The 26,727-nt window shown below is 41.9% G+C and overlaps 1 protein-coding gene and 1 pseudogene across 2 annotated transcripts in view; one reads left to right on the top strand and one right to left on the bottom strand.

Annotated features, from left to right (window-relative positions):
* Nucleotides 1-26,727, top strand: part of LOC105467255 (SEC24 homolog A, COPII coat complex component) — an 81,600-nt gene that overhangs the window by 32,887 nt on the left and 21,986 nt on the right. Inside the window, exons 9-17 of one of the 2 annotated variants that reach the window (XM_071098435.1) lie at nt 902-1,011; nt 5,364-5,476; nt 7,065-7,183; nt 11,509-11,564; nt 12,637-12,843; nt 15,172-15,292; nt 16,254-16,412; nt 23,195-23,368; nt 25,031-25,141. In XM_071098435.1, coding sequence (XP_070954536.1) covers nt 902-1,011; nt 5,364-5,476; nt 7,065-7,183; nt 11,509-11,564; nt 12,637-12,843; nt 15,172-15,292; nt 16,254-16,412; nt 23,195-23,368; nt 25,031-25,141 — 1,170 coding nt within the window. Of the gene's footprint in view, nt 1-901; nt 1,012-5,363; nt 5,477-7,064; nt 7,184-11,508; nt 11,565-11,937; nt 12,012-12,636; nt 12,844-15,171; nt 15,293-16,253; nt 16,413-23,194; nt 23,369-25,030; nt 25,142-26,727 lie in introns of those variants that run through there. The other variant, XM_071098437.1, reaches the window with a different exon arrangement.
* On the bottom strand, nt 19,712-19,808 carry LOC112423593 (U6 spliceosomal RNA; annotated as a pseudogene).

Below are 26,727 nucleotides of genomic sequence, written 5' to 3'. Positions count from 1 at the left end.
GTGTGTGTGTGTTTTTCAGTATAGAAAAGTAAGGATAAGCTAAGAACTTTCTTTTGCACTATGATAATTCAGAAAATGGACATGTAGTATTCAGTTACCTTTAAAATCTTTATGTGTATGTGCTTTAATATACAAAATGAAATTGTAATAAAAACTGGAGCCCCTTTCATATGCAAACCAGGCTATTTCATGAACTATAGCTTACCCTTTAGAGTGCATAGGGATTTGAATTTCTGAACAATTAGTAGGAAGACAGATACAATGATAATTTAGAAAATACTCTTTAACCACTAGTGTATTATAAGTGGTAAGTATGATGTTAGGTTAAGTGATGTTCCATAAAGGTCTCATTAATTAATGAAACTCACTAAACCTTATGACCTTGACCTCTGGAATTGTCTTACCATAGCTTCTAGTGCCAGCCAGTTTCTGTATATTTCATATGTGAAATGTTAATATCCTGTATAATTGTGAAATTTAAGCAAATAGGCCGGGTGTGGTGGCTCACGTCTGTAATCCCAGCGCTTTGGGAGGCTGAGGTGGGTGGATCACCTGAGGTTGGGAGTTTGAGACCAGCCTGACCAACATGGAGAAACCCCATCTCTACTAAAAATACAAAAAATTAGCCGGGCATGGCAGCGCATGCCTGTAATCCTAGCTACTCGGGAGGCTAAGGCAAGAGAATCACTTGAACTTGGGAGGTGGAGGTTGCAGTGAGCCGAGATCACGCCACTGCACTCCAGCCTGGGCAACAGAGTGAAACTCCGTCTCAAAAAAAAAACAAGAAAGTAATTGGCATTTAATGAGTTTTTATCATCTTTTCAAGCAATAAAGTGGCCAAATGCAAAATGTATTAAATTCTTTCAGTTTTTTCAATGTGTGTATTGTTAACTTTATATAGTTCCTGAAGAATTCTTGTACAACCCTTTGACCAGAGTTTATGGAGAACCTCACAGAAGACCAGAAGTTCAAAATGCTACTATTGAGTTTATGGCTCCTTCAGAATACATGGTAAGCTTCCATTTTTTAAATACAACATGCCCATTTTTTATTACCAGATTTTAAGTAAAACAATATAGCATCCTTTAACAAAATTCTATTCTATTCTATTCTATTCTATTCTATTCTATTCTATTCTATTCTATTCTATTCTATTCTATTCTATTCTATTCTATTTTGAGACAGAGTTTCACTCCCGTTGCCCATGCTGGAGTGCAGTGGCGGGATCACAGCTCACTGCAGCCTTGACCTCCCGTGCTCAAGTGGTCCTCCCACCTCAGCCTCCTAAGTAGCTGGGTCTATAGGCATGCACCACCACACCTGGCTTATTTTTAGTAGAGACAGAGTTTTGCTATGTTGCCCAGGCTGGTCTTGAATTCCTGGGCTCGAGTAATCTGCCCACCTTGGCCTCCCAAAGTGCTGGGATTACAGATGTGAGCCACTGTGCCCAGCCAAAATTTTATGTTTTTAGATGTGTAAAAGTGTAATACTTGTTTATTACTAAAGTAATTAATATATAAGGGTATATTTGAAAGGTAAAAGTTTATGTAAAGTCCCACTTAAGTGTCTTATGTGACATTCAGAAATTTCCAATGTAATATTGGGCTCATATTTACTTTTTTTCTTTTTGAGATGGAGTCTCACTGTGTCACCCAGGCTGGAGTGCAGTGCTGTGATCTCGGCTCACTGCAAACTCTGCCTCCTGGGTTCAAGCAATTCTTCTGCCTCAGCCTCCTGAGTAGCTGGGATTATAGGCATGAGCCACCGCACCTGGCTAATTTTTGAATTTTTAGTAGAGACAGGGTTTCTCCATGTTGGTCAGGCTGGTCTTGAACTCCTGACCTTGTGATCTGCCCACCTTGGCCTCCCAAAGTGCTGGGATTACAGGCATGAGCCACTGCGCCCGGCAGGTTCATATTTACTTATAAGTTACAGTCAGTTTTTTTTTCCCTATTGCTTCATTTTTCCTTCATATAAATTTTTTTTCTATTAGAAACAATTCTGTGATGAATGTCCTCTTGCAAATATTGTTCTTTTCTACACCCATGAGAATATCTGAGGTCTTGTGTTTTAAAACTAATAACTATGCCTAATGTTTTTGTTGTTTAATGTTTATTTCTTTTACAGAGGAGGGTCTCACTTTGTTGCTGAAGCTAAAGTGCAGTGGCACTATCATAACTCACTGTAGCCTCAACTTCATGGGCTCAAGCAATTCTCCTACCTCAGCCTCCCAAGTAGCTGGGACTACAGGCATGTACCACCATGCCCTGCTAATTTTTTAAAGACTTTTAGAGACAAAGTCTCACTATGTTGCTTAGGCTGGTCGTGAATGCCTAATGTTTAATTAACACTTTACATTTTATAAAACACTTACACTTTTGATCATCACAAACAATATTCTGAAGCAAGCTAGAAAAATGCTGTTAATCCTCTTTTACAGATATGAGAACAGACTTAGGTTAAGTGACTTGCCAAATTTCATTTAGTAGTAGAACTAGCATAATAATTTAGGCCTTTTGATTTGGTTACTCTTTCACCATGCCATAATTGTCTCTTGGGAAAAGGGAAAGAAGATAAGTCTCATATTTTAATACTTTTAATATTTTATTGTATTTTGGCTGGGCACAGTGCCTCCTGCCTGTAATCCCAGCACTTTGGGATGCCAAGCCAGGCAGATGATGAGGTCAGGAGTTTGAGACCACCTGGCCAACATGATAAAACTGCATTTCTACTAAAAATACAAAAATTAGCCAGGCCTGGTGGCAAGTGCCTATAATCCCAGCTACTCGGGAGGCTTAGGTAGGAAAAACACTTGAAACCGGAAGGCAGAGGTTGCAGTGAGCCAAGGTTGCGCCACTGCACCCCAACCTGGGCAAAAGAGCAAAACTCCATCTCAAAAAAAAAAAAAAAAAAAGGAAATTAATATATTTTTGTGTCTTTATCTGGGTACCTGGGTCCATTTTTGTGTAAACTTATGAGGAACCAGTCTCTTCACCACAGAAAAGCTTCAATATAGAAAACATTTTGTTGGCCAGGCGCGGTGGCTCACACCTGTAAATCCCAGCACTTTGGGAGGCCGAGGCGGCTGCTCGCTGGAGGTCAGGAGTTCGACACCAGCCTGACCAACATGGTGAAACCCTGTCTCTACTAAAAGTACAAAAATTAGCCAGACATGGTGACATATGCCTGTAATCCCAGCTATTCGGGAGGCTCAGGCGGGATAATCGCTTGAACAAGGCAGGCAGAGGTTGCAGTGAGCCGAGATCGCGCCCCTGCACTCCAGCCTGGGCAACAATGCGAGACTCCGTCTCAAAAAAAAAATAAAAGAAAACATTTTGTTGCACTTAAGTGGTTGGTAATAGCCATCCACAGAGTAGGTGTTCTTTTATTGGATTAAAACAAACAAAAAAAAGAAGCACTTGTTCTTTTAAATTTACCTTCCTGGTTTCCCTTTATCACCCATGCTTTGCAAAAATTGCTTCCTTTAAATTTAGAAACTTTCCTATAGCAGAAGGTTTTTGCTCCTTTCTGTCTTATCTCTTGAGGGACAGGTTGTGTGGATTTGGCAAGTGATTCATACAAAAATATATAAAAGTACAGTTGACTCTGTATCCATGGGTTCTGCATCTGTGGATTCAACTACCCACAGATCGAAAATGTTCAGAAAAACACGGTAAAAAATATTATAGGACAGACACGGTGGCTCACACCTATAATACCAGCACTTTGGGAAGCCAAGGCAGGAGGATTGCTTGAAGCCAACAGTTCGAGACCAGCCTGGGCAACATAGCGAGACCCAAATCTCTGCAAAAAATTTCAGGAATTGTGGTGTGTGCTTGTAGTCCCTGGTACTTGGGAGGCTGAGGTGGAAGGATCGCTTGAGCCCCGGAGTTCAAGGCTGCAGTGAGCTATGATTGCGTTGCATCACTGCACTCCAGCCTGAGTGACAAAGCAACACCTTCTCTCTTAAAAAAAAAAAATACTAATTTTAATATACAGCATAGCAACTATTTACATAGCATTTGTGTTGTATTTGGTATTACTTTAAAAATCTAGAGATGATTTAAAGTATACAGAAGGATGTGCATAGGTTATATGCAAATAATATACCATTGTGTGTAAGTGAATTAAGCATCCTTAGATTTTGGTATTCGAGGTGGGAGATCATAGAACTAATCTCTTGTGGATACCAAGGGAAGATTGTATACTACATACCCAGTTCTGATTGTGGCTATCTGATGCTTTTTACTGACTTGAGAACAAATCTTTGGATTTGGAAGTTTAAAATACAGTCTTGGCTGGGTGCGGTGGCTCATGCCTGTAATCCCAGCACTTTGGGAGGCCAAGGCAGGCGGATCACCTGAGGTCAGGAGTTCAAGACCAGCCTGGGCAAAATGATGAAACCCTGTCTCTACTAAAAAAAATACAAAAATTAGCCGGGCATGGCAGCGTGTGCCTGTAATCGCAGCTATTCAGGAGGCTGAGGCAAGAATCTCTTGAACCCAGGAGGCAGAGGTTGCAGTGAGCCGAGATCTCACCACTGCCCTCAGCCTGGGGGACAGGGCAAGACCCCACCTCAAAAGCAAACAAAAAAAATTAGTCTTACATTTTTATGAGATTTGACTGTAATTTGTTGGTTAAATAACCAGCTGAAGCTAACTTGTAACTTTCAGAGCTATAATTTCCCTAAATTGTGAAATTCAACACATATTGAAAAATCAATAAAACATAAATATTCAGGTTACCAAATCATTATAAACTAAACACTTTTGATAGTATAATCCAAGCCAAGAAATTGAACCTTGCTAATACTCCCAGAATCCCTTCTCTTTTTTTTCTGAGATGGAGTCTCTGTCGCCCAGGCTAGAGTGCAGTGGCATAATCTTGGCTCACCACAGCCTCCATCTCCCAGGTTCAAGCGATCTTCCTGCCTCAGCCTCCCAAGTAACTGGGACTACAGGCGCCCACCACCACATCCGGCTAATTTTTGTATTTTTAGTAGAGATGGGGGTTTCGCCATGTTGGTCAGGCTGATCTTGAACTCCTGACCTCAGGTGATCTGTCTGCCTTGGCCTTCCAAAGTGCTGGGATTATAGGTGTGAGCCACCACGCCTGGCCACAAGCCCTTCTGATTACGTCTCTTCCCCTTCCTGTCCTAGAGAAAACACTCTTCTGAATTATCACAATCACAGAGTCATTTTTAAGTATACATCTATAAACAATATAGTATAGCTTTGTATGTTTATTAGAATCTCTACTCAATTTGTAAATGCTTTTTAAATTGTTTTGCTGTATGTGTACCCAGCAAATAAGTTTAAACTTAATCCTGTTAAATGTACTTAACAAGATCTTTTTTTCTTCAGTTACGACCACCTCAGCCTCCAGTGTATCTCTTTGTATTTGATGTGTCTCACAATGCAGTCGAAACTGGATACTTGAATTCAGTTTGCCAGAGTTTGTTAGACAATCTGGATTTGTAAGTTTCTCAATTCAGCTTAAATATGAAACTAATAGTATTTTCTAAATGAATAAGTAATTTTTTTGAAATTTAAAAAAAAGTTGTATAATTATGTTCTAAAACTCCACCTAAATCAGTTGTTAATTTAGGCCTCACTTTCTCTTAGAAACATTATTTTTAAACCTGTAGTTGGTAGGAAGAATAATGTAATGAACTTCCAGGCACCGGTCACCGAGATTCATCATCTTCAACATTCTGCTCTTCTTGCTTCATCTCATCCTTCCCCTTTCATGCATATACCTTTTCCCACCTTGAGTATTTTAAGGCAAATTTCAGCCAGCATACTGTTTAACCTATACATACTTCAAGATTAACTTTTATACCTAACTATAATACTAAAGCATCAAGCAAAATTTGCAGTAATTCCACATATGATCTAATACCCAGTTTATTTTTTGTTCCTGGTTGTCTCAAAAATGCCTTTTTTTTTTTTTTTTGAGACGGAGTCTCGCTCTGTCGCCCAGGCTGGGGCGCAGTGGCCGAATCTCAGCTCACTGCAAGCTCCGCCTCCTGGGTTTACGCCATTCTCCTGCCTCAGCCTCCCGAGTAGCTGGGACTACAGGCGCCTGCCACCTTACCCGGCTAGTTTTTTGTATTTTTTAGTAGAGACGGGGTTTCACCATGTTAGCCAGGATGGTCTCGATCTCCTGACCTAGTGATCCACCCGTCTCGGCCTCCCAAAGTGCTGGGATTACAGGCTTGAGCCACCGCGCCCGGCCAAAAAATGCCTTTTTACTGTCAGTTTATTGGAGTAAGAATTTAAACAGTATACACATATTGCATTTGGTTATCAAGTGTCTTAAGTCTCTTAAAATAACTATTTCCAGTGGTTTTTAGAGACCTAGTGTAACCCATCAAAGTTAATGTGACCTTTCTATGTAATGAAGTATAGTGCTTGTGTGTGGTGTGGAGGCATATAGAAGGCTAAATTTCATCACAAGTGGAGTAACTCCTTCACTTTGGTGAAAAGCTCATTCTTGTTCCTGCCAGCATTTATATTTTTAATGTTATAGATTGTGAATGGGGATTGTGAATTGATGAGATTGTCACTGACTCACCCATGCATGAACAAAAGTGAAAAACAGTTTGCTCTTCCCCTTATATAATTGTAGTTCCACCTATTTGTAGTTCTTTAAGATAGATGCTTTTGCTCTTCTTTGTTCTTAAATATTACAGTTTCTGTATCATAATATTTTGAAGCATGCTTTATAACTTAAAATCATCTGCAAAATTTCATTAATAGTTTTCAGTATTTTTAACCTACTGTTTCCTAAGTGATTATATGTAAGTTTACATAGCTATACTTGGTTTTGGATTGTTGTATTATGGCTGTTTTTTGTTTATTGTTTGGCTTATGTGTAGTGTTTTCCCTTTGAGTCAGATATGTTTTCATGGTAAACATTGAGTAGTTTAAACATTTGTTTGTGTTGGGCCAATTTCTATAATATTGAATTAGATATTTTCATGTAACTCTTAGGACATATTTTATGTGTATATTTGTATATGGTTAAAACTTGATAAAATAGTCTTCTGAATTTGTCTTTAGGCTTCCTGGCAACACTAGAACAAAAATTGGCTTCATAACATTTGACAGTACAATCCATTTCTACAGTCTTCAAGAAGGTCTCTCTCAACCTCAGATGCTAATAGTTTCAGATATTGAAGGTATAGATTTATTGAACTACTTTCATAATTTTTCAATTTTAGAAATATTTCTTTATTACTTGACAAATTGGATGTGTGTTGTTTGTACTATGTCAAGGAAAATCTTGAGTATAAAATCATGATTGTTGGAGTTGTAAGAGTCTTTCAGTGCAATCTCTCATTTTATGGAAGAGGAAATGGGGGTTATGGAGACAACATGAATTCTGAACAAGGTAACAAAAACAAGTTAATGTTAGAACTCAGATCAAATTTAGGCTTTTTTCCCCCTTCTTCCCATTTATTCATTCAAAAAGTATTTGAGGATAGACATATAGAGCAAAGAAATAGAACTGAGAGCTCAGAATAAAGCCTAGCATATATAGTCAATTGATTTTTTTTTTTTTTTTTTTTTTTTTTTGAGATGGAGTCTTACTCTGTCTCACAGGCTATAGTGCAGTGACACGATCTTGGCTCACTGCAGCCTACGCCTCCCAGGTTCAAGCAGTTCTCCTGCCTCAGCCTCCCAAATAGCTGGGAAGACAGGCATGCAACACCATGCCCAGCTAATTTTTGTATTTTTAGTCGAGATGAGGTTTCACCATGTTGGCCAGGCTGGTCTCAAACTCCTGATCTCAAGTGATCTGCCTCTCTTGGCCCCACAAAGTACTGGGATTACAAGCATGAGCCACCAGGCCCAGCCAGTCAATTGATTTTTTGACAGAGGTGCCTGGACCAATCAGTGGGAGAAGAGACAGTTTTTTCAACAAATAGTTATGGCAGTACTGCCTATGCAAAAGAATGAGGTTGGACCTTTACCTTATACCATGTAAAGAAAATTAACTTGAAATGGACTAAAGACCTAAACTTAAGAGCTATAAGTATAAAACAGGGGCAAATATTTATGCCACTAGATTGTGAAGCATTGGAACCCTGGTGCATTGCTGGTCAGAATGTAAAATGTAAAATGGTATAACTGCTGTGGAAAATACCTTGGCAGTTCCTCAAAGTTAATGGTGAATTACCACATGATGTAGCAATTCCACCGTTCAATATATACTCCAAAAAATTGAAAGCAGGGACTCAAGCAGATGCTTGTACATCATTGTTTATAGCAATAGCAATCATTCACAATAGCCAAAAGGTGGAAACACCCCAAGTAGTCATCAACAGATGAATAGATAAACAAAATGTGGTATAAATGTATAATGGGGACGGGCGCGGTGGCTCACGCCTGTAATCCCAGCACTTTGGGAGGCTGAGGCGGGCGGATCACAAGGTCAAGAGATTGAGACTGTCCTGGCCAACATGGTGAAACCCCATCTCTACTAAAAATACAAAAATTAATTAGGTGTGGTGGCGTGCGCCTGTAGTCTGAGTTACTCGGGAGGCTGGGGCAGGAGAACGTCATGAACCTGGGAGGAGGTGGAGCTTGCAGCGAGCCCAGATCGTGCCACTGCACTCCAGTCTGGACAACAGTGAGACTGCATCTCAAAAAAAAAAAAAAAAAAAAAAAAGGCCAAAATAAAACGTATAATGGAATATTATTCAGCCTCAAAAAAACGATGAAATTCTCACACGTGCTACAATGTGGATGCACCTGGAAAACATACTAAGTGAAATAAGCAAGACACAAAACGACAAATATTGTATGGTTCCACTTATATACAATACCTAGAATAGGCAAATTCATAGAGACAGAAAATGGAATAGAGGTTACCAGGTGCTGGCGGGGAAGGGCAATCAATAGGGAGTTATCATTATTATTACTTTTTTTTTTTGAGATGGAGTTTTGCTCTTGTTGCCCAAACTGGAGTGCAATGGCACCATCTCCACTCACTGCAACCTCTGCCTCCCAGGTTCAAGCAATTCTCCTACCTCAGCCTCCTGAGTAGCTGGGATTATAGGTGCGTGCCACCATGCCCAGCTAATTTTTTATATTTTTAGTAGAAACGGGGTTTCACCATGTTAGCCAGGCTGGTCTTGAACTCCTGACCGCAGGTGATCCACCCGCCTCTGCCTCCCAAAGTGCTGGGATTACAGGTGTGAGTCACCGCGCCTGGCTATTACTATTTTTTTAAAGACAGAGACTCTGTCTCCCACGTTGCAGCGCAGTGGTGCAATCATAGCTCGCTGCAGCCTTGAAGCCCTGGGCTCAAGCGATCCTTCCACCTCAGCTTTTCAAGTAGCTAGGACTACAGGTACACGCTACCATGCCCAGCTAATTTTTAACATTTCTTGTGGAGGCAAGGTCTTGCTAAGTTGCACAGGCTGGTCTCAAGCTTCTAGCCTTAGGCAGTCCTTTCACCTCGTCCTCCCAAAGTGTTGGGAGTACAGGCATGGGCCACACCTGGCCAGGCCTTATTTTTTTGTAAAAAGAAACAAACTATAGAAATGTAGAAAGTGGTTAACCTTGTAATCCTCCACCACTCTCTTCCCAGTTTACTCCCTTTCTAAGGAAGAATTACTAAGCAAGAATAAATGTGAATCCTGAGAGGCTCATCTGAAGTGGGCAGTTAGCATACCTTCTGATTCGCTTGATTTTGCAGTCCCATTAATTTTATTTGTTTGTTTTGTTTTGTTTTGTTTTGTGTTTTGTGCTTTGTTGCCCAGGCTGCAGTGCAGTGGCGCAATCTCGGCTCACTGGCTCACTGCAGTCTTTGCCTCCTAGGTTCAAGTGATTCTCATACCTCAGCCTTCCGAGTAGCTGGGATTATAGGTGTGTGCCATTATGCCAGCTAATTTTTTGTATTTTTTAGTAAATATGGGGTTTCACTATGTTGGCCAGTCTGGTCTCAAACTCCTGGCCTCAAGTGAACTGTCCACCTTGGCCTCCCAGAGTGCTGGGATTACAGCAGGCATGAACCACCATGCCCGGCCTCCATAGTCCCTTTTTTTTTTCTTCTCTTTTTCTTTTTTTGAGAAGGAGTCTTGCTCTGGCACCCAGGCTGGAGTGCAGTGGCGCAATCTCGGCTCATTGCAGCCTCTGCCTCCTGGGTTCAAGCAATTATTTGCCTCAGCCTCCTGAGTAGCTGGGATTACAGGCGCCCACCATCATGCCTGGCTAATTTTTGTATTTTTAGCAGAGACAGGGTTTCACCATCTTGGCCAGGCTGGTCTTGAACTCCTGACCTCATGATCCACCCGCCTCGGCCTCCCAAAGTGCTGGGATTATAGGCATGAGCCACCGCACCTGGCCCGTAGTCTCTTTTTAAAGGCACTGGTGTGGGCCATTTTTTTTTTTTTTTCTTTTGAGACGGGTCTTGATCTGTCCCCCAGGGTGGTGTGCAGTGGCGTCATCTCAGCTCACTGCAACCTCCACCTCCCGGGTTCAAGCAATTCTCCTGCCTCAGCCTCCCAAGTAGCTGGGACTACAGGTGCCCACCACCATGCCTGGCTAACTTTTTGTAGTTTTAGTAGAGATGGGTTTCATCACATTGGTCAGGCTGGTCTCAAACTCCTGACCTTGTGATCTGCCCACCTCGGCCTCCCAAAGTACTGGGATTACAGGCATGAGCCACCGTGCCTGGCTGACCTTCTTTATAAGAAAGCATACGCTTTGTGAATGACAGAGCTATTGGTGAGCTGTATGGCTTCCTTATAAAGACAGCATTCTTGTGTGTCATGTTAGTCAAAAAGATGTCTCAATGCCAATAGTGTATCTTTGGCTGGCTTCCAGGGCTAGCCATTCAAAAAAAAAAAGGGTCAAAGCAGAATTGTAAATTATTATCTTTAGCCTAAGAAGCATAGCACTTACACAAACCCGTATTCAGTGAGTACAGATCAATATTTTCTTTTCTTTCTTTCTTTTCTTTTTTTTTTTTTTTTGAGACAGGGTTTCAACCTCCTGCCTAGCCTGGGAGTGCAGTGGTGCAGTCTTGGCTCACTGCAGCCTCAGCCTCCCGGGCTCAAGGAATCCTCCCACATAGCTGGGACTATAGGCATGCACCACCATGCCTGGCTCGTTTTTGTATTTTTTATAGAGACAGGGTTTTACCGTGTTGCCCAGGCTGGTCTCAAACTCCTGAGTTCAAGTGATTCACTTACCTCGGCCTCTCAAAGTGCTGGGATTACAGGCGTGTACTGCTGCACCCAGCCCAGATAAATATTTTCTAATTGGGAGGCTATACCTTTTACAAGGTAGCAGACAAGAAGCAGAAAATTTGCAGTAGATACCTGTATCATTGTGGTTTTTTGGTGGCTCTTTGGACACATGTAAACAGTGCTACAATAGTGGAGGAGGTGGCTTATTTTTAAGGAAGGGGTGGTTAATTGCATTAGTGTTGTATTTTTGGAACATTTTTAATTATTATATTTTGTTTAAAATAAATATGTATTTCTTCTTTCAGATGTTTTTATACCTATGCCAGAGAACTTATTAGTAAACTTAAATGAAAGTAAAGAGGTAAGGCACATTTTCCTACCTGACATGTTTAATTGAAATATTGAAGGAATATGTTTTTGAAATGAACTTTAAGTAAAATTTTTATTATTTCTGTGACATTTCTAAGATGTGTAGCATTTTATATTTGCTCTTATAATTAGATGAACAGCTCTTGAGTTCCACCTTGAGCTGATCATTTTTAAGTCTAATGAAGCAAGTTATTTGTAGTAGGGTAGAAAATAAGCATATTCCAAAAAGGAGGAACACCTGAAGGAAATCTGTCTTGCCAGCCATTTGGGAAGTTGGGAGGGTTGCTGAGATAAAGCTTCTGGTCACTACATAGAAGCACATTAGGTAGGCTGCTTTCAGTGCCCTTTGCTTTTCTGATTCACAGAGTGTCATTGGGGTCAGTTCAGAAGAAACTCTTATTACCTGCCTGGAAATTGCCATGAGATAATACAGTGAGAGGTGAACAGAATGTGTCTGAAGGGGGGATGTTGTCTACCCTGTACATGCATATATGCCGTAGGGGTAACATTTTAACTAGCAAGTCTATGGTCTCTGCTGTTGGCAATGGTGACTGTGCCATAGTGCGAAGTATTTTTTTCCCCATTTACTCTATTTGTACAACCTAACCTGTAAAGGTAGTTGTTTCTCTTTTGTAGTGCTATTACTAGTTGACAAAGTTACTGGATATATTAGATTTGCAACAGGGAACAGCTAAACTCACTTTGGTACTTAAAAGAATAAAGTATGTAGAGGTGATGGAGAAGGCCATATTTCATGGCATTAAAATATACCAAATCTCTGAACTGTGATGGTTCTTTTGGATACATTTTGGACTTATAGTCTTGCTGGACTACTGCATGTGCAAGAACTGTAAGGCCCCAACTTTGATTTGTCTTGCTTGCCAATTTATAATGTTGACTTAAAATGGCTTTCTTGTCATTTGACCAACTTCATTGTTTAGTGTCTGTAGACTCTCTGACCATCATCATGACTCAATGTCTTGTCTATTGTATTAGATACTGACTGAATGTGAAAAAAATTTTTAATTGTGACACTCTTGAGTTTTCTTGCTTTATTTTATAAGCTCGTGCAAGATTTACTGAAAACTTTGCCACAAATGTTTACTAAGACTCTGGAGACCCAGAGTGCCTTGGGTCCCGCACTGCTGGCTGCCTTTAAGCTGATGTCTCCAACTGGTGGTCGAATGTCTGTCTTTCAAACACAACTCCCAACTCTTGGAGTGGGAGCCCTGAAACCGCGAGAGGAACCAAACCACAGGTCATCTGCTAAGGTTAGAGAGTCATGAAATGTCTGATAAGGTTTATGCTGGTGTTCCACCTCTGTGACCACAGAGCTTGTTTTTTCTTTAAATTTATTTGTCAATTGTTGGGAGGAGGGACTATAAGGAAATTAACTTTTATGTAGACGTTTTTATTTTGTTACATTTTTCTCTACCTGATTCATCCTTCTTTAATTTTTAATATCTTTAGCAGGCCACTAGCAATTCAGTCTGCCTTCAGAGAAATAGTCTGGGAGGCTAACAGCATATGCTTGACAGGGACAAAGAGAACCTGATTGACCAGTTAAGAATAGTCTTATTTGGCTGGGCGTGGTGGCTCATTCCTATAATCCCAACATTTTGGGAGGCCAAGGCAGGCGGATCACCTGAGGTCGGGAGTTTGAGACCAGCTTGACCAACATGGAGAAACCCCGTCTCTACTAAAAATGCAAAATTAGCCGGGTGTGGTGTCACATGCCTATAATCCCAGCTACTCAGGAAGCTGAGGCAGGAGAATCGCTTGAACCTGGGAGGCGGAGGTTGCAGTGAGCCGAGATTACGCCATTGCACTCCAGCCTGGGCAACAAGAGCAAAACTCCATCTCAAAAAAAAAAGAAAAGAAAAATAATAGTCTTATTTGGCACATCGATGGCCAAGGTGCTTGTGTGCACCTTGTGTGCATAAACTTTAAAGTTTTTGAGACCCGTATTTCCCAAAAGATGAAAGAGAGACCTGTGTACTATACTGGGTATTATATCATTCCTGGAGTCAGACTGCCTATTCTCACTGTTTATTACATGTGGGAACTTGAAAAATTAATTTCTTTACCCCTTTGTTTCTTTATATATAAGGTGAAAATAAAGGGTCAGGTGTGGTGGCTTATGCCTATAGTCCCAGCCCTTTGGGAGGCTGAGTTGGAAGGACTGATTGAGCTCAGGAGTTTGAGACCAACCTGGGCAACATAGTGAGACCCTGTCCCTACAAAAATACAAAAAAATTAACCAGGTGTGATGCTGAGAGCCTGTAGTCCTAGCTACGCTGGAGGCTGAGGTGAGAGGATCACTTGAACCCAGGAGGCTGCAGTGAGATCGTGCCACTACACTCCAACTTGGGAAACAACAACAACAAAAAAGATGACTGGGTGCGGTGGTTCATGCCTGTAAGACCGTGCTTTGGGAGGCTGAGGCAGGTGGATAACCTGAGGTCAGGAGTTCGAGACCAGTCTGGCCAACACGATGAAACCCCATCTCTATAAAAAATACAAAAATTGGCCGGGCATGGTGGCTCATGCCTATAATCCTAGCACTTTGGGAGGCCAAGGTGGGTGGATCACGAGGTCAGGTGTTCGAGACCAGTCTGACCAGCATGATGAAACCCTGTCTCTACTAAAAATACAAAAATTAACCAGGCATGGTGGCACACGCCTGTAATCCTAGCTACTCAGGAGGCTGAGGCAGGAGAATCGCTTGAACCTGGGAGGCGGAGGTTGCAGTGAGCTGAGATTGTGCCACTGCACTCCAGCCTGAGCAACAGAGTGAGACTCTATCTCGAAACAACAACAACAAAAAAAACACAGAAAAATTAGCCAGGGTGGTGGTGTGCACCTGTAGTCCCAGCTACTTGGGAGGCTGAGGCATAAGAATTGCTTGAACCCGGCAGGAGGACCCTGCAGTGAGGTAGCTGAGGTAATGCCACTGCCCTCCAGCCTGGGTGACAGAGTGAGACTCTGTCTCAAAAAAAAAAAAAAAAAAAGAAAGAAAGAAAATAATGATAGCACTTACCTCTTAGGGTAGTTGAAAGGACTAAGTAAGTATTATACATGAATTATTTAGAACAGTTTCCAGCATTCTGAACATTTAATAGATTTTAGTTACAATAAAAAAATCTTTGCCAACTATGAAATTATTATAGTAAATGTATTTCTTTTTAAAAGTAAATACAGAAAATTTTAAAAAACGTGTGTGTGTGTGTGTGTATATATATATATATATATATATATATATATTTTTTTTTTTTTTTTTTTTTTTTAAATAAATAGAGCCATGTTGCCCAGGATGGTCTCAAACTCCTGGGCTCAAGCAATCCACCCACCTCGGCTTCCCAAAGTGCTAGGATTACAGGTGTGAGCCACCACGCCTGGCTGGAACTTACAGAAAATTGCTAAGCAGTACTTGCTTCTTAATGAAAAACCAAGTAGTACCATACAGGAAAAGGACTTCGTAGAATGCCCAGAAATAATTGCAATTGTTGTTAACATCATGATATATGTAGATGTGTATTTAGATTTTATGACAATGTAATGATTTTTTTAAATGTCTCTTTGTAATTTATTATAAATAGGATATACACCTGACACCATCCACTGACTTCTATAAGAAATTAGCCTTGGACTGTTCTGGTCAGCAAGTAGCCGTTGACTTATTCCTTCTCAGTGGACAGTATTCTGACTTGGCTTCTCTGGGTAAGTTCTTTGTAATCTTTTTTTTTTTTTTTCTGTTAAATGAATATCAAAATGGTACTTATATGATAGTCTTCTAAATATAGGACAAAGTCAAAGAATATGTATGTCCTTGGGAGAGTTAGTCAGTCAGTTTAGTCTATTAAAAACCTTATAGTCTTCTAGTCTGAACATTTAGTAATAGAGCAATTTCTATGCTACTATTTAAAGGAATGCAGGCCGGGTATGATGGCTCATGTCTGTAATCCTAACAATTTGTGAGGCCTATGCAGGAGGATTATTTGAGCCCAGGAGTTTGAGACCAACCTGGGCAACATAGGAAGACCCTGTATTTACAAATAATATATATATATATATTTTTTTTTAAATAAAAAACTAGCCAGCATGGTGGCACACACCTGTGGTCCCAGCTACTTGGAAGGCTGAGTGGGAAGAGTGCTTGAGGTGGGGAGGTCAAGGCTGCAGTGAACCCCATGGTATCACTACTGCACTCCAACCCTCTGTCTCAAAAAAAGGGAATGAAATATCCTTTCTGACAGTAGTTTACCTTGGAAAGTTAAAGAAAGATTGATTCCTGGCCGGGCGCGGTGGCTCAAGCCTGTAATCCCAGCACTTTGGGAGGCCAAGACAGGCTGATCACAAGGTCAGGAGATCGAGACCATCCTGGCTAACACGGTGAAACCCCGTCTCTACTAAAAAATACAAAAACCTAGCTGGGCGAGGTGGCGGGCGCCTGTAGTCCCAGCTACTTGGGAGGCTGAGGCAGGAGAATGGCGTGAACCCGGGAGGCGGAGCTTGCAGTGAGCTGAGATCCGGCCACTGCACTCCAGTCTGGGCGACAAAGCGAGACTCTGTCTCAACAACAACAACAACAACAAAAAGATTGATTCCAATGTCTGCAGTTACTTTGGTGTAGTAGAAGTAGTTAACGGCACAGTTTGAAACAGTGTGTGTTCTCTTCCAGGTTGTATTTCTCGGTATTCAGCAGGTAGTGTCTATTACTATCCCTCTTACCATCATCAGCACAACCCAGTCCAAGTGCAGAAATTACAGAAGGAACTACAGAGATACCTTACTCGGAAGATTGGCTTTGAGGCAGTCATGAGGATTCGGTGCACCAAAGGTAGGAATTTTTTTTTTTTTTTTGGCGTAGGAGTAAATAATATTTTTGGTACCAGTAAATATACATGTTTTTATCTAGTCTTATAAGATTGCCCTTCTGAGATACTTTGCTGACTCTGGAATATGTAATTAAGAGGAGAGAAGAAACACTGTAACCAAAAAAATGGGGGGCCTATTGAGAATATACTCAAAAGCACTGACTTGTATATATATATATATTTTTTTTTTTTTTTTTTTTTTTTGAGACGGAGTCTCGCTCTGTCCCCCAGGCTGAAGTGCAGTGGCGCTCTCTCGGCTCACTGCAAGCTCCGCCTCCCGGGTTCATGCCATTCTCCTGCCTCAGCCTCCTGAGTAGCTGGGACGACAGGCTCCCACCACCGCGCCCAGCTAATTTTTTGTATTTTTAGTAGAGATGGGGTTTCACCATGGTCTTGATCTCCTGACCTTGTGATCCGCCCGCCTCTGCCTCCCAGAGTGCTGGGATTACAGGTGAGCCACCGCGCCTGGCTGACTTGTATATTTTTAAATGGAGAATTTTATTGTGTGTGAATTATCTAAATTTTTTTAAAAAGACTTTATCTCCGACTGGGCACAGTGGCTTATGCCTGTAATTCCAGCACTTTGGGAGGCCAACGCTGGTGGATCACTTGAGCCCAGGAATTAGAGACCAGCCTGGACAACATTGCAAAGCGATGTCTCTAGAAAAAATACAAAAACTTAGCTGAGCGTGGTGATGCACGTCTGTAGTCTCAGCTTCTTAGGAGGCTGAGGAGGGAGGATTGCTGGGGCCTGGCCTGGGAGTCAGAGGTTGTAGTGAGCAGAGATCACACCACTGCATTCCAGCCTGGGCAATACTCTGTCTCCAAAAAAAAAAAAAGAACATAGAGTCTATTTTTTTCTTTTTTTTTTTTTTAAGACAGTATATTGCTCTGTCGCCCAAGCTGGAGTGCAGTGGCACAGTCTCAGCTCACTGCAATCTCCTTTACCTCCCGAGTTCAAGCGATTCTCCCTGCTTCAGCCTCCCGAGTAGCTGGGATTACAGGTGTGCACCACCGCGCCTGGCTAGTTTTTGTATTTTTAGTAGAGACGGGGTTACACTATGTTGGCCAGGCTGGTCTCGAACTCCTGACATCAGACGATCTGCCCACCTCAGCCTCCCAAGGTACTGGGATTACAGGTGTGAGCGACTGTACCCAGCCTAGACCCTATCTTTTTTGAGAGAGTCTCATTCTATCGTCCAGGCTGGAGTGCAATCACAGCTCACTGGAGTCTCCACCTTCCTGAGTCAAGTGATCCTCCCACGTCAGCTTCCCTAGTAGCTGGGACTGCAGGTGTGAGCCACCACACCTGGCTAATTCTTTATTTTATTTTTTTTTGTAGAGTTTGGGTCTCCCTGTGTTGCCCAGGCTGGTTTCAGGCTTGTGGGCTCATGTGATCCTCCTGCCTTAGCCTCCCAAAGTGTTAGGATTACAGGCATGAGCCACCACACCCAGCCACGGATCTTGCTTTTAAACTTTTTTTTTTTTTTTTTTTTGAGGCGGAGTTTCACTCTTGTTGCCCAGGCTGGAGTGCAATGGCACGATCTTGGCTCACTGCAACCTCCGCCTCCCAGGTTCAAGCAATTCTCCTGTCTCAGCCTCCCTAGTAGCTGGGATTATAGGCATGTGCCACCACTACGGCTAATTTTTGTATTTTTAGTAGAGATGGGGTTTCTCCATGTTGGTCAGGCTGGTCTCAAACTCCCGATCTCAGGTGATCCACCCGCCTCGGCCTCCCAAAGTGCTGGGATTACAGGCGTGAGCCACTGCGCCCGGCCTTAAACTTTTTTTTAAATTGTGGTAAAATATATATAACATAAAATTTACTATTTTATCCATTTTTTAATTTTACAGTGGTATCAAGTATGTTTTCACTGTGTAACTATTTATTTCCAAAAGTGGGAGATCTCTTAGTTTGTACTCTTTTTTTTTTTTTTTTCCTGAGCCAGAGTCTCACTCTCTTGCCCAGGCTGGAGTATAATGGTGTGATCTAGGCTCACTGCAACCTCCATCTCCCAGGTTCAAGCAATTCTCCCTGCCTCAGCCTCCTGAGTAGCTGGGATTACAGGCGCCTGCCACCACGCCTGGCTAATTTTTGTATTTTTTAGTAGAGACAGGGTTTTGCCATGTTGATGAGGCTGGTCTCGAACTCCTGACCTCAGGTGATCCACCTGCCTTGGCTTGCCAAAGTGCTGGGATTACAAGTGTGAGCCACTGCACCCGGCCTGTACTCTCATTTTTCTTTTTTTTTTTTTTTTTCCTAAGACGGAGTCTCGCTCTGTCACCCAGGCTGAAGTGCAGTGGCGCAATCTCGGCTCACTGCAAGCTCCGCCTCCCGGGTTCACGCCATTCTCCTGCCTCAGCCTCCGGAGTAGCTGGGACTACAGGCGCCTGCCACTGCGCCCGGCTAATTTTTTGTATTTTTAGTAGAGACGGGGTTTCACCGTATTGACCAGGATGGTCTCGATCTCCTGACCTCGTGATCCTCCCACCTCGGCCTCCCAAAGTGCTGGGATTACAGGCGTGAGCCACAGCGCCCAGCCTCATTTTTCATTTCTCCACATTATCAACCTGGTTTTAAGGTGGGGTTTTTTTCTTTTTCCGTTGCTGCTACACAAATTGAGTTTGTATTTAAATGAATATTATTGCTCTGTAAGGAGGAGTGGAGCACAAATTGAGTTTTTATTTAAATAATTAGTGCTCTGTAATGGGGTGTAGAGCGGTAATTTTCTTTCTTCTTCTCCTCTCTCTTTTTTGTTTTTTTTGGAGACAGAGTGTTGCTCTCTTCCCCTGGCTGGAGTTCAGTGGCACGATCATAGCTCCCTGCAGCCTCAACTCCTGGGCTCAAGCAATCCTCTTAGCTCAGCCTCCCAAATAACTAGGACCACAGGCACATGCCACCATGCTGAGCTAATTTTTAATTTTTTTTTGTAGAGACAGAGTTTTACTCTGTTACCCAGGCTGGTTTCAAACTCCTGGACTTAAGCAATCTTACCACCTCAGCCTCCCAAAGTGTTGGGATTACCAGGTGTGAATCACCATGCCCAGTAAAATAATACTCTTTTCAATGGAAAAATTATTTATATGAAATCTATAGCAAAAAAAAAAAAGATAAAGATCCACTAACCTGTTCCATTACATATTGAAATCTATCGGTCAAACCGTGAGCAAGATGAAGTTTTCTCTTATTTATCTTTCACTATAATAATATACCCTTGCTGAATTTATTAATTCTAATAGTTTTTATTTTATAATTTTTAATTAAGATATGGAACGCTTCACTTCTTCCTTACGCAGGGGTCATGCTAATCTTCTCTGTATTGTTTCAATTTTAGTATACATGCTGTCAAAGTGAGCACCTAATAGTTTTTTAGTGTTTATGTTTTAAAGGGTACATTTGTTGGATCCCATTCATTGGAGACTGACCTCAGAAATGTTTTCTTCTGCAGATACCTGTTATAAATTAAGGGAAATGTGCATCCTAATGTGCTTTTAAGACCTTTTTTACTTGTCAAGACAGAGGCTATTTTTATATGTACCTTATTTTGCATAAACAGCTTTGGGATATGCCAGGCAACTCCTTTGCCCTCTTTCTTTTTTTTTTTTTTTTTTGAGACAGAGTCTCGCTGTTGCCCAGGCTGGAGTGCAGTGGTGCAGTCTCGGCTCACTGCAACCTCCGCCTCCCGGGATCAAGTGATTCACCTGCCTTAGCCTTCCGAGTAGCTGGGATTACAGGCAAGTGCCACCATGCCCAGGTAATTTTTGTATTTTTAGTAGAGATGGGGTTTCACCATGTCGGTCAGTCTGGTCTTGAACTCCTGACCTCGTGATCTGCCTGCCTCGGCCTCCCAAAGTGCTGGGATTACAGGTGTGAGCCACTAGGGCCCACCACCCTCTTTCTAGAGTGCTTAATAAAGCTTTGTGGTTAGCTTGCTTAGGTTTCTCTTTTTATTTTATTATGATAAATTCACTACGGATCAAATACATACTCTTAGAAAAGTTAACACAAATAATGTACAAAAAAATATAAAATGAGAACTCAAGCCTAACCTCTGTTCCACTCTACAGTTAATCATATGCTCTTCAGAAACTTTCCTATGGCTGGGAGTGGTGGCTCATGCCTGTAATCCCAGCACTTTGGGAGGCCGAGGCGGGTGGATTACAAGGTCAAGAGATCGAGACCATCCTGGTCAACATGGTGAAACCTCATCTCTACTAAAAATACAAAAAAAAAAAAAAAAAAAAATTAGCCGGACATGGTGGCAGTTGCCTGTAATCCCAGCTACTTGGGAGGCTGAGGCAGGAGGTTGAACCTGGGAGGCGGAGGTTGCAGTGAGCCAAGATCACGCCATTGCACTCCAGCCTGGGCAAAAAGAGCGAAACTCTGTCTCAAAAAAACAAAAACAGAAACTTTCCTATGGCATTTATAAACATATATTTTGAACTTCAAGTAAAAGCAGTGAGGAATTACACCTGGCTTTTTAATTTTTTTCACAATATCTTGGAACACCTTTCTATTTTTATATGTACAGACCCACATTCTCCTTTTTCTTTCTTTCTTTTTTAATGTTATATATTTATTTTTAAGAGACAGGGTCTCACTATGTTGACCAGGCTTGCTTTCAACTCTTGGGCTTAAGCAATCTTCCTGCTTCAGCCTCCTGAATACCTGGGATTACAGGCATGTGCCACCATGCCCAGCATTCTTTTTAATCCTGATTACTATTTTTAAGTTGGTTTTTATTTCACAAGCAACATGTGCATCTGTTTTTCTTGTAAAAAATAAAAACATCATTGATAAAGCTAAAGTCTTCCTGTATCAGCTTGCGTGTGTATGTGACACATACACTTTCACTTCATTTTTATGTAGTTAAAAATGATAGGCCGGGCGCGGTGGCTCAAGCCTGTAATCCCAGCACTTTGGGAGGCCGAGTCGGGCGGATCACGAGGTCAGGAGATCGAGAACATCCTGGCTAACACGGTGAAACCCCGTCTCTACTAAAAATACAAAAAAACTAGCCGGGCGAGGTGGCGGGCGCCTGTAGTCCCAGCTACTCGGGAGGCTGAGGCAGGAGAATGGCGTAAACCCGGGGGGCGGAGCTTGCAGTGAGCTGAGATCCGGCCACTGCACTCCAGCCTGGGCGACAGAGCGAGACTCCGTCTCAAAAAAAAAAAAAAAAAAAAAATGATATATATCAGAATTTCCTATTAAAAATGATATATATCACTTGGTATATACCGAATTTCCTGTACATTTACATACTTCGGTACATCTCCATGGAAAACATATCTTATGGTCTATTTACATAAGTGACATATTGTATGTATTTTTATTCAATAAACCTTGAAGATTCATTAATTTTAGATCATATAAATCCATCACATTAATTTAAACTTCTACCTATTCTACCTAGTATTCAGCAGATTGGACAAATCACAGTTTAGTTTTGTTTGTTTGTTTGTTTTTTTGAGACAGAGTCTCTGTCACCTAGGCTGGAATGCAGTGGCACGATCTCGGCTCACTGCAACCTCTGCCTCCTGGGTTCAAGCGATTCTCCTGCCTCAGCCTCCCGAGTAGCTGGTACTACAGGCGTGTGCCACCAAGCCCGGCTAATTTTTGTATTTTTAGTAGAGACAGGATTTCACCATGTTGCCCAGGCTGGTCTCGAACTCCTGACCTCAAGTGATCCTCCTGTCTCAACCTAAGAAAGTGTTAGGATTACAGGCATGAGCTATTGTGCCTGGCCTAGTTTTTCTACTGATACCCATCGAAAGTATTTCTAAATTTTTTTGCTGTGACACACCAGTCTACTTGAAATTTTCCTGCATGTATAAATTTGGCACTTAAATGAAGATATCTGTAGGACACATTCTTTGATATGGAATTGCTAAAGTCAAAATAAGTATCTAGAATTTTGATAGATACTGCCAAATTATCCTCCAAAAATGTTTTTTGTTTTTCTTTTTGAGATAGAGTCTCGCTCTGTCGCCCAGGCTGGAGTGTAGTGGCGCAGTCTCAGCTCACTGCAACCTCTGCCTCCCGGATTCAAGCAATTCTCCTGCCTCAACCTCCCGTGCAGGCACCTGCCACCATGCTTGGCTAATTTTTGTGTTTTTAGTAGAGACAGGGTTTCACCATGTTATTAGCCAGGTTAGTCTCGAACTGACCTCAGGAGATCCACCCGCCTTGGCCTCCCAAAGTGCTGGGATTACAGGCGTGAGCCACTGCACCTGACCCAAAAATGTTTTTTGAAAATTAGTATCCCGGCCGGGCGCGGTGGCTCAAGCCTGTAATCCCAGCACTTTGGGAGGCCGAGGCGGGTGGATCACGAGGTCAGGAGATCGAGACCATCCTGGCTAACATGGTGAAACCCCGTCTCTACTAAAAATACAAAAAACTAGCCGGGCGTGGTGGCGGGCACCTGTAGTCCCAGCTACTCGGAGGCTGAGGCGGGAGAATGGCGTGAACCCGGGAGGTGGAGCTTGCAGTGAGCTTGCAGTGTCGCGCCACTGCACTCCAGCCTGGGTGACAGAGCGAGACTCCGTCTCAAAAAAAAAAAAAAAAAAAAAAAGAAAATTAGTATCCCCACCTTCATTTCAAAAGGCATCTGTTATTCCTTAACCTCAGTAAGTACTGTGTATTATCTAGATTTCTTTACTTTTTGCCAATCTGATAACTAGGATAAAATGTAAATATCAGTATGTAGGTGTATAAAAATCATTTTGTTACCTTTTTCTCTTTTAGGTCTTTCCATTCATACTTTCCATGGGAACTTCTTTGTTAGGTCAACCGACTTATTGTCTTTGCCTAACGTCAACCCGGATGCTGGGTATGCAGTACAGATGTCAGTGGAAGAGAGTCTTACTGACACTCAGTTGGTTTCTTTTCAGTCAGCGCTCTTGTATACATCCAGCAAAGGTAAGTTGTTTGTTTGGATTTCAAATGTTCAAATATTATTTGGATTTCAAATGTCAAAACAGGCTGTAAAACACATGTAGCATATCTTATGTGTGCTCACTTAAAATTTATTTATTTATTTACTTACTTAGAGACGGAGTCTCACTCTGTCTCCAGGCTGGAGTGCAGTGGCGCGGTCTCTGCTTACTGCAACCTCCGCCTCCTGGGTTCAAGTGATTCTTCTGCCTCAGCCTCCCAAGTAGCTAGGACTACAGATGTGCACTACCACACCCAGCTAATTTTTATATTTTTAGTAGAGACAGGATTTTACCATGTTGGTCAGGATGGTGTCAATCTCTTGACCTCGTGATCTGCCTGCCTTGGCCTCCCAAAGTGCTAGGATTACAGGCATGAGCCACTGCGCCCAGCCCTTAAAATTTTCATTACTAAAAGCAGTAAACCAACTAAGAAGTTCAAAAAAGAGATTTTAAAAATTTTAGCATATTGTCATTTGAATACGATCCCTGTTCGTTTAGTAATAACCTGAATGAAAAGAATTTTATAGTTAAAAAAAATTAAGTAGGGCCAGGTGTGGTGGCCTATAAACCTAGCACTTTGGAAGGCTGACTGGGGAGGATCACTTGAGGCCAGGAGTTCAAGACCAGCCTGGACAACATAGTGAGACACTGTCTCTAAAAAAATATTTTTTTAATTAGCCAGGTATAGTGGCATACACTGGTAGTCCTAGCTACTTGAGAGGCTGAGTAGGGAGGATTGTTTGAGCCCAGGAGTTTGAGGCTGCAGTGAGTTATGATTGTGCTACTGCACTTCTGCCTGGACAACAGAATGAGACCTTGTTTCTAAAAAAAAAAAAAAGGATGAAATTTTTAATATTTTTGTACTTATTTTTAATAGAAATAAGTTCTTAAGTGTCCAGCCCTGTCTTGAACTCCTCGCCTCAGGTGATCCTCTCACCTTAGCCTACCAAAGTGGTGGGTGCTGGGATTACAGGTGTGAGCCACTGTGTCTGGCTAATATAAAACTTTTGATACTATCTCTGCTTACTATATAACTATACTACTTGGTTCTAAATTGAAAATAAGTGATTTTTTTCATATATATATATATAGTTTGTTTTTTTTGTTTGTTTGTTTTTTGTTTTTTGTTTTTTGTTTTTTGTTTTTGAGACGGAGTCTCGCTCTGTCCCCCAGGCTGGAGTGCAGTGACCAGATCTCAGCTCACTGCAAGCTCCACCTCCTGGGTTCACGCCATTCTCCTGCCTCAGCCTCCCGAGTAGCTGGGACTACAGGCGCCCGCCACCTCGCCCGGCTAATTTTTTGTATTTTTAGTAGAGACGGGGTTTCACCGTGTTAGCCAGGATGGTCGCGATCTCCTGACCTCGTGATCCGCCCAATTCGGCCTCCCAAAGTGCTGGGATTACTGGCGTGAGCCACCGCGCCCGGCATATAGTTTGTTTTTAAGAGATGGAGTCTCACTGTATTGCCCAGGCTGCACTTGAACTCCTGAGCTCAAGGGATCCTCCTGTTTCTGCCTCTGGAGTAGCTGGGACTACAGGGGTACACCACTGCACCCAGCTAAGAAGTGATTTTTCCAAGTGACTTTAACATAATCTTTTATTATATATAGTTGCCCCTTACTGTTGTTTATGTATTTTCCTCAAAGGCGAAAGAAGAATTCGTGTTCATACTTTGTGTTTGCCAGTAGTTTCAACTCTGAATGATGTCTTTCTTGGAGCTGATGTTCAAGCAATTTCAGGGTTATTGGCCAATATGGGTAAGAGTTGTTATCTCTTATAAATATTTTACAAGTAATAACATTAGGCACATCCAAACAGTTTTGTTTTCCCTTAAATAGTTAGCTTTATAGTTTGAATGTTTTAGATCCCCTGGGTGCCTGCTAAGTAACTATTTGAATGAAAAGATCTGCTGCAGATAATCTTATCTTTTTTGTTTGTTTATTTAAACAAATTTATTGAGATATAATTACATACCATACCATTTCATCCAATTTAGTTGATAATTCATTTGTTTTTCGTGTTTTTACAGAGTTGTACAGCTATCACCACAATCTAATTTTATAACATTTCTGTTGCCCCAAGAGAAACCTCATGCTCATTAGCAGTTACTGCCCTCTTGTTCCTCTCTCCCTTACTGGCCTTAAGTAACCACTCTAGTGTAGACACTATATTTGTCTACGCTGAACTTAGCTGTATCTTTTTTTTTTTTTTTTTTTTTGAGCTGGAGTTTCGCGCTTGTTGCCCAGACTGGAGTGCAATGGCACGATCACAGCTCACCACAACCTCTATCTCCCGGGTTCAAGCAATCCTCCTGCGTCAGCCTCCCAAGTAGCTGGGATTACAGGCATGTGCCATCATGGCTGGCTAATTTTTGTATTTTTAGTAGAGACAGGGTTTCTTCATGTTGGTCAGCTGGTCTTGAACTCCCGACCTCATGTGATCCGCCTGCCTTGGCCTCCCAAAGTGCTGGGATTACAGGCGTGAGCCACCGTGCCCGGCCAACTATATCTTATGTAATGGTTAATATTAGTGCTATTTAATACTCTTTTTATGTGAAACAGTGTACCATAAAGATCATTAGACTTAGAGTCATGGAATTTGGGATTGAAAAACCAGTTTACCACCATACATTTGTTTACAGCCACATCATGTGAGCCAATAGAAAACTTACTGATATCTTAACCTATTTATTTCCATCTCAGATATAATTGCCTTCTTGATTTTTTTTTGGTCCCTTTTCAAATACATACAGCTTAGTAACATCATTTTGATTCTTGTGGTCTTTCTACTTGAAGGAAGACTTTCAGTGGGTCTATTTTCTTTCTTTGGTTTTTGAAAAACAGAGTTTTGCTCTGTCACCCAGGCTGGAGTGCAGTGGTGTGGTTCTAGCTCATTGCAGCCTTGACCTCCTGGGCTCAAGGGGTCCTCCCACCTCAGCCTCCTGAATAACTGGGATTAGAGGCCCACACCACCACACCCAGCTAACTAACTTTTATTTATTTTATTTTATTTCATTTCATTTCATTTCATTTCCTTTATTTTATTTTATTTTATTTTGAGACGGAGTCTTACTCAGCCTCCCAGGATGGAGTGCAGTGGCACAATCTCAGCTCACTGCAACCTCTGACCCCAAAGTTCAAGCAATTCTCCTGCCTCAGCCTCCCGAGTAGCTGGGACTACAGGCGCACGACACCACACCCAGCTAATTTTTGTATTTTTAGTAGAGTCGGGGTTTCACCATGTTGGCCAGGATGGTCTTGATCTCTTAACCTCATGATCCACCCACCTTGGGCTCCTAAAGTGCTGGGATTACAGACGTGAGCCACCACGCCCGGCCCTCACC

This window comes from Macaca nemestrina, chromosome 6 (genome assembly GCF_043159975.1).
Source record: "Macaca nemestrina isolate mMacNem1 chromosome 6, mMacNem.hap1, whole genome shotgun sequence".
Taxonomy (NCBI): Eukaryota; Metazoa; Chordata; class Mammalia; order Primates; family Cercopithecidae; genus Macaca; species Macaca nemestrina.
This window is presented reverse-complemented; position numbering and strand designations above follow the sequence as displayed.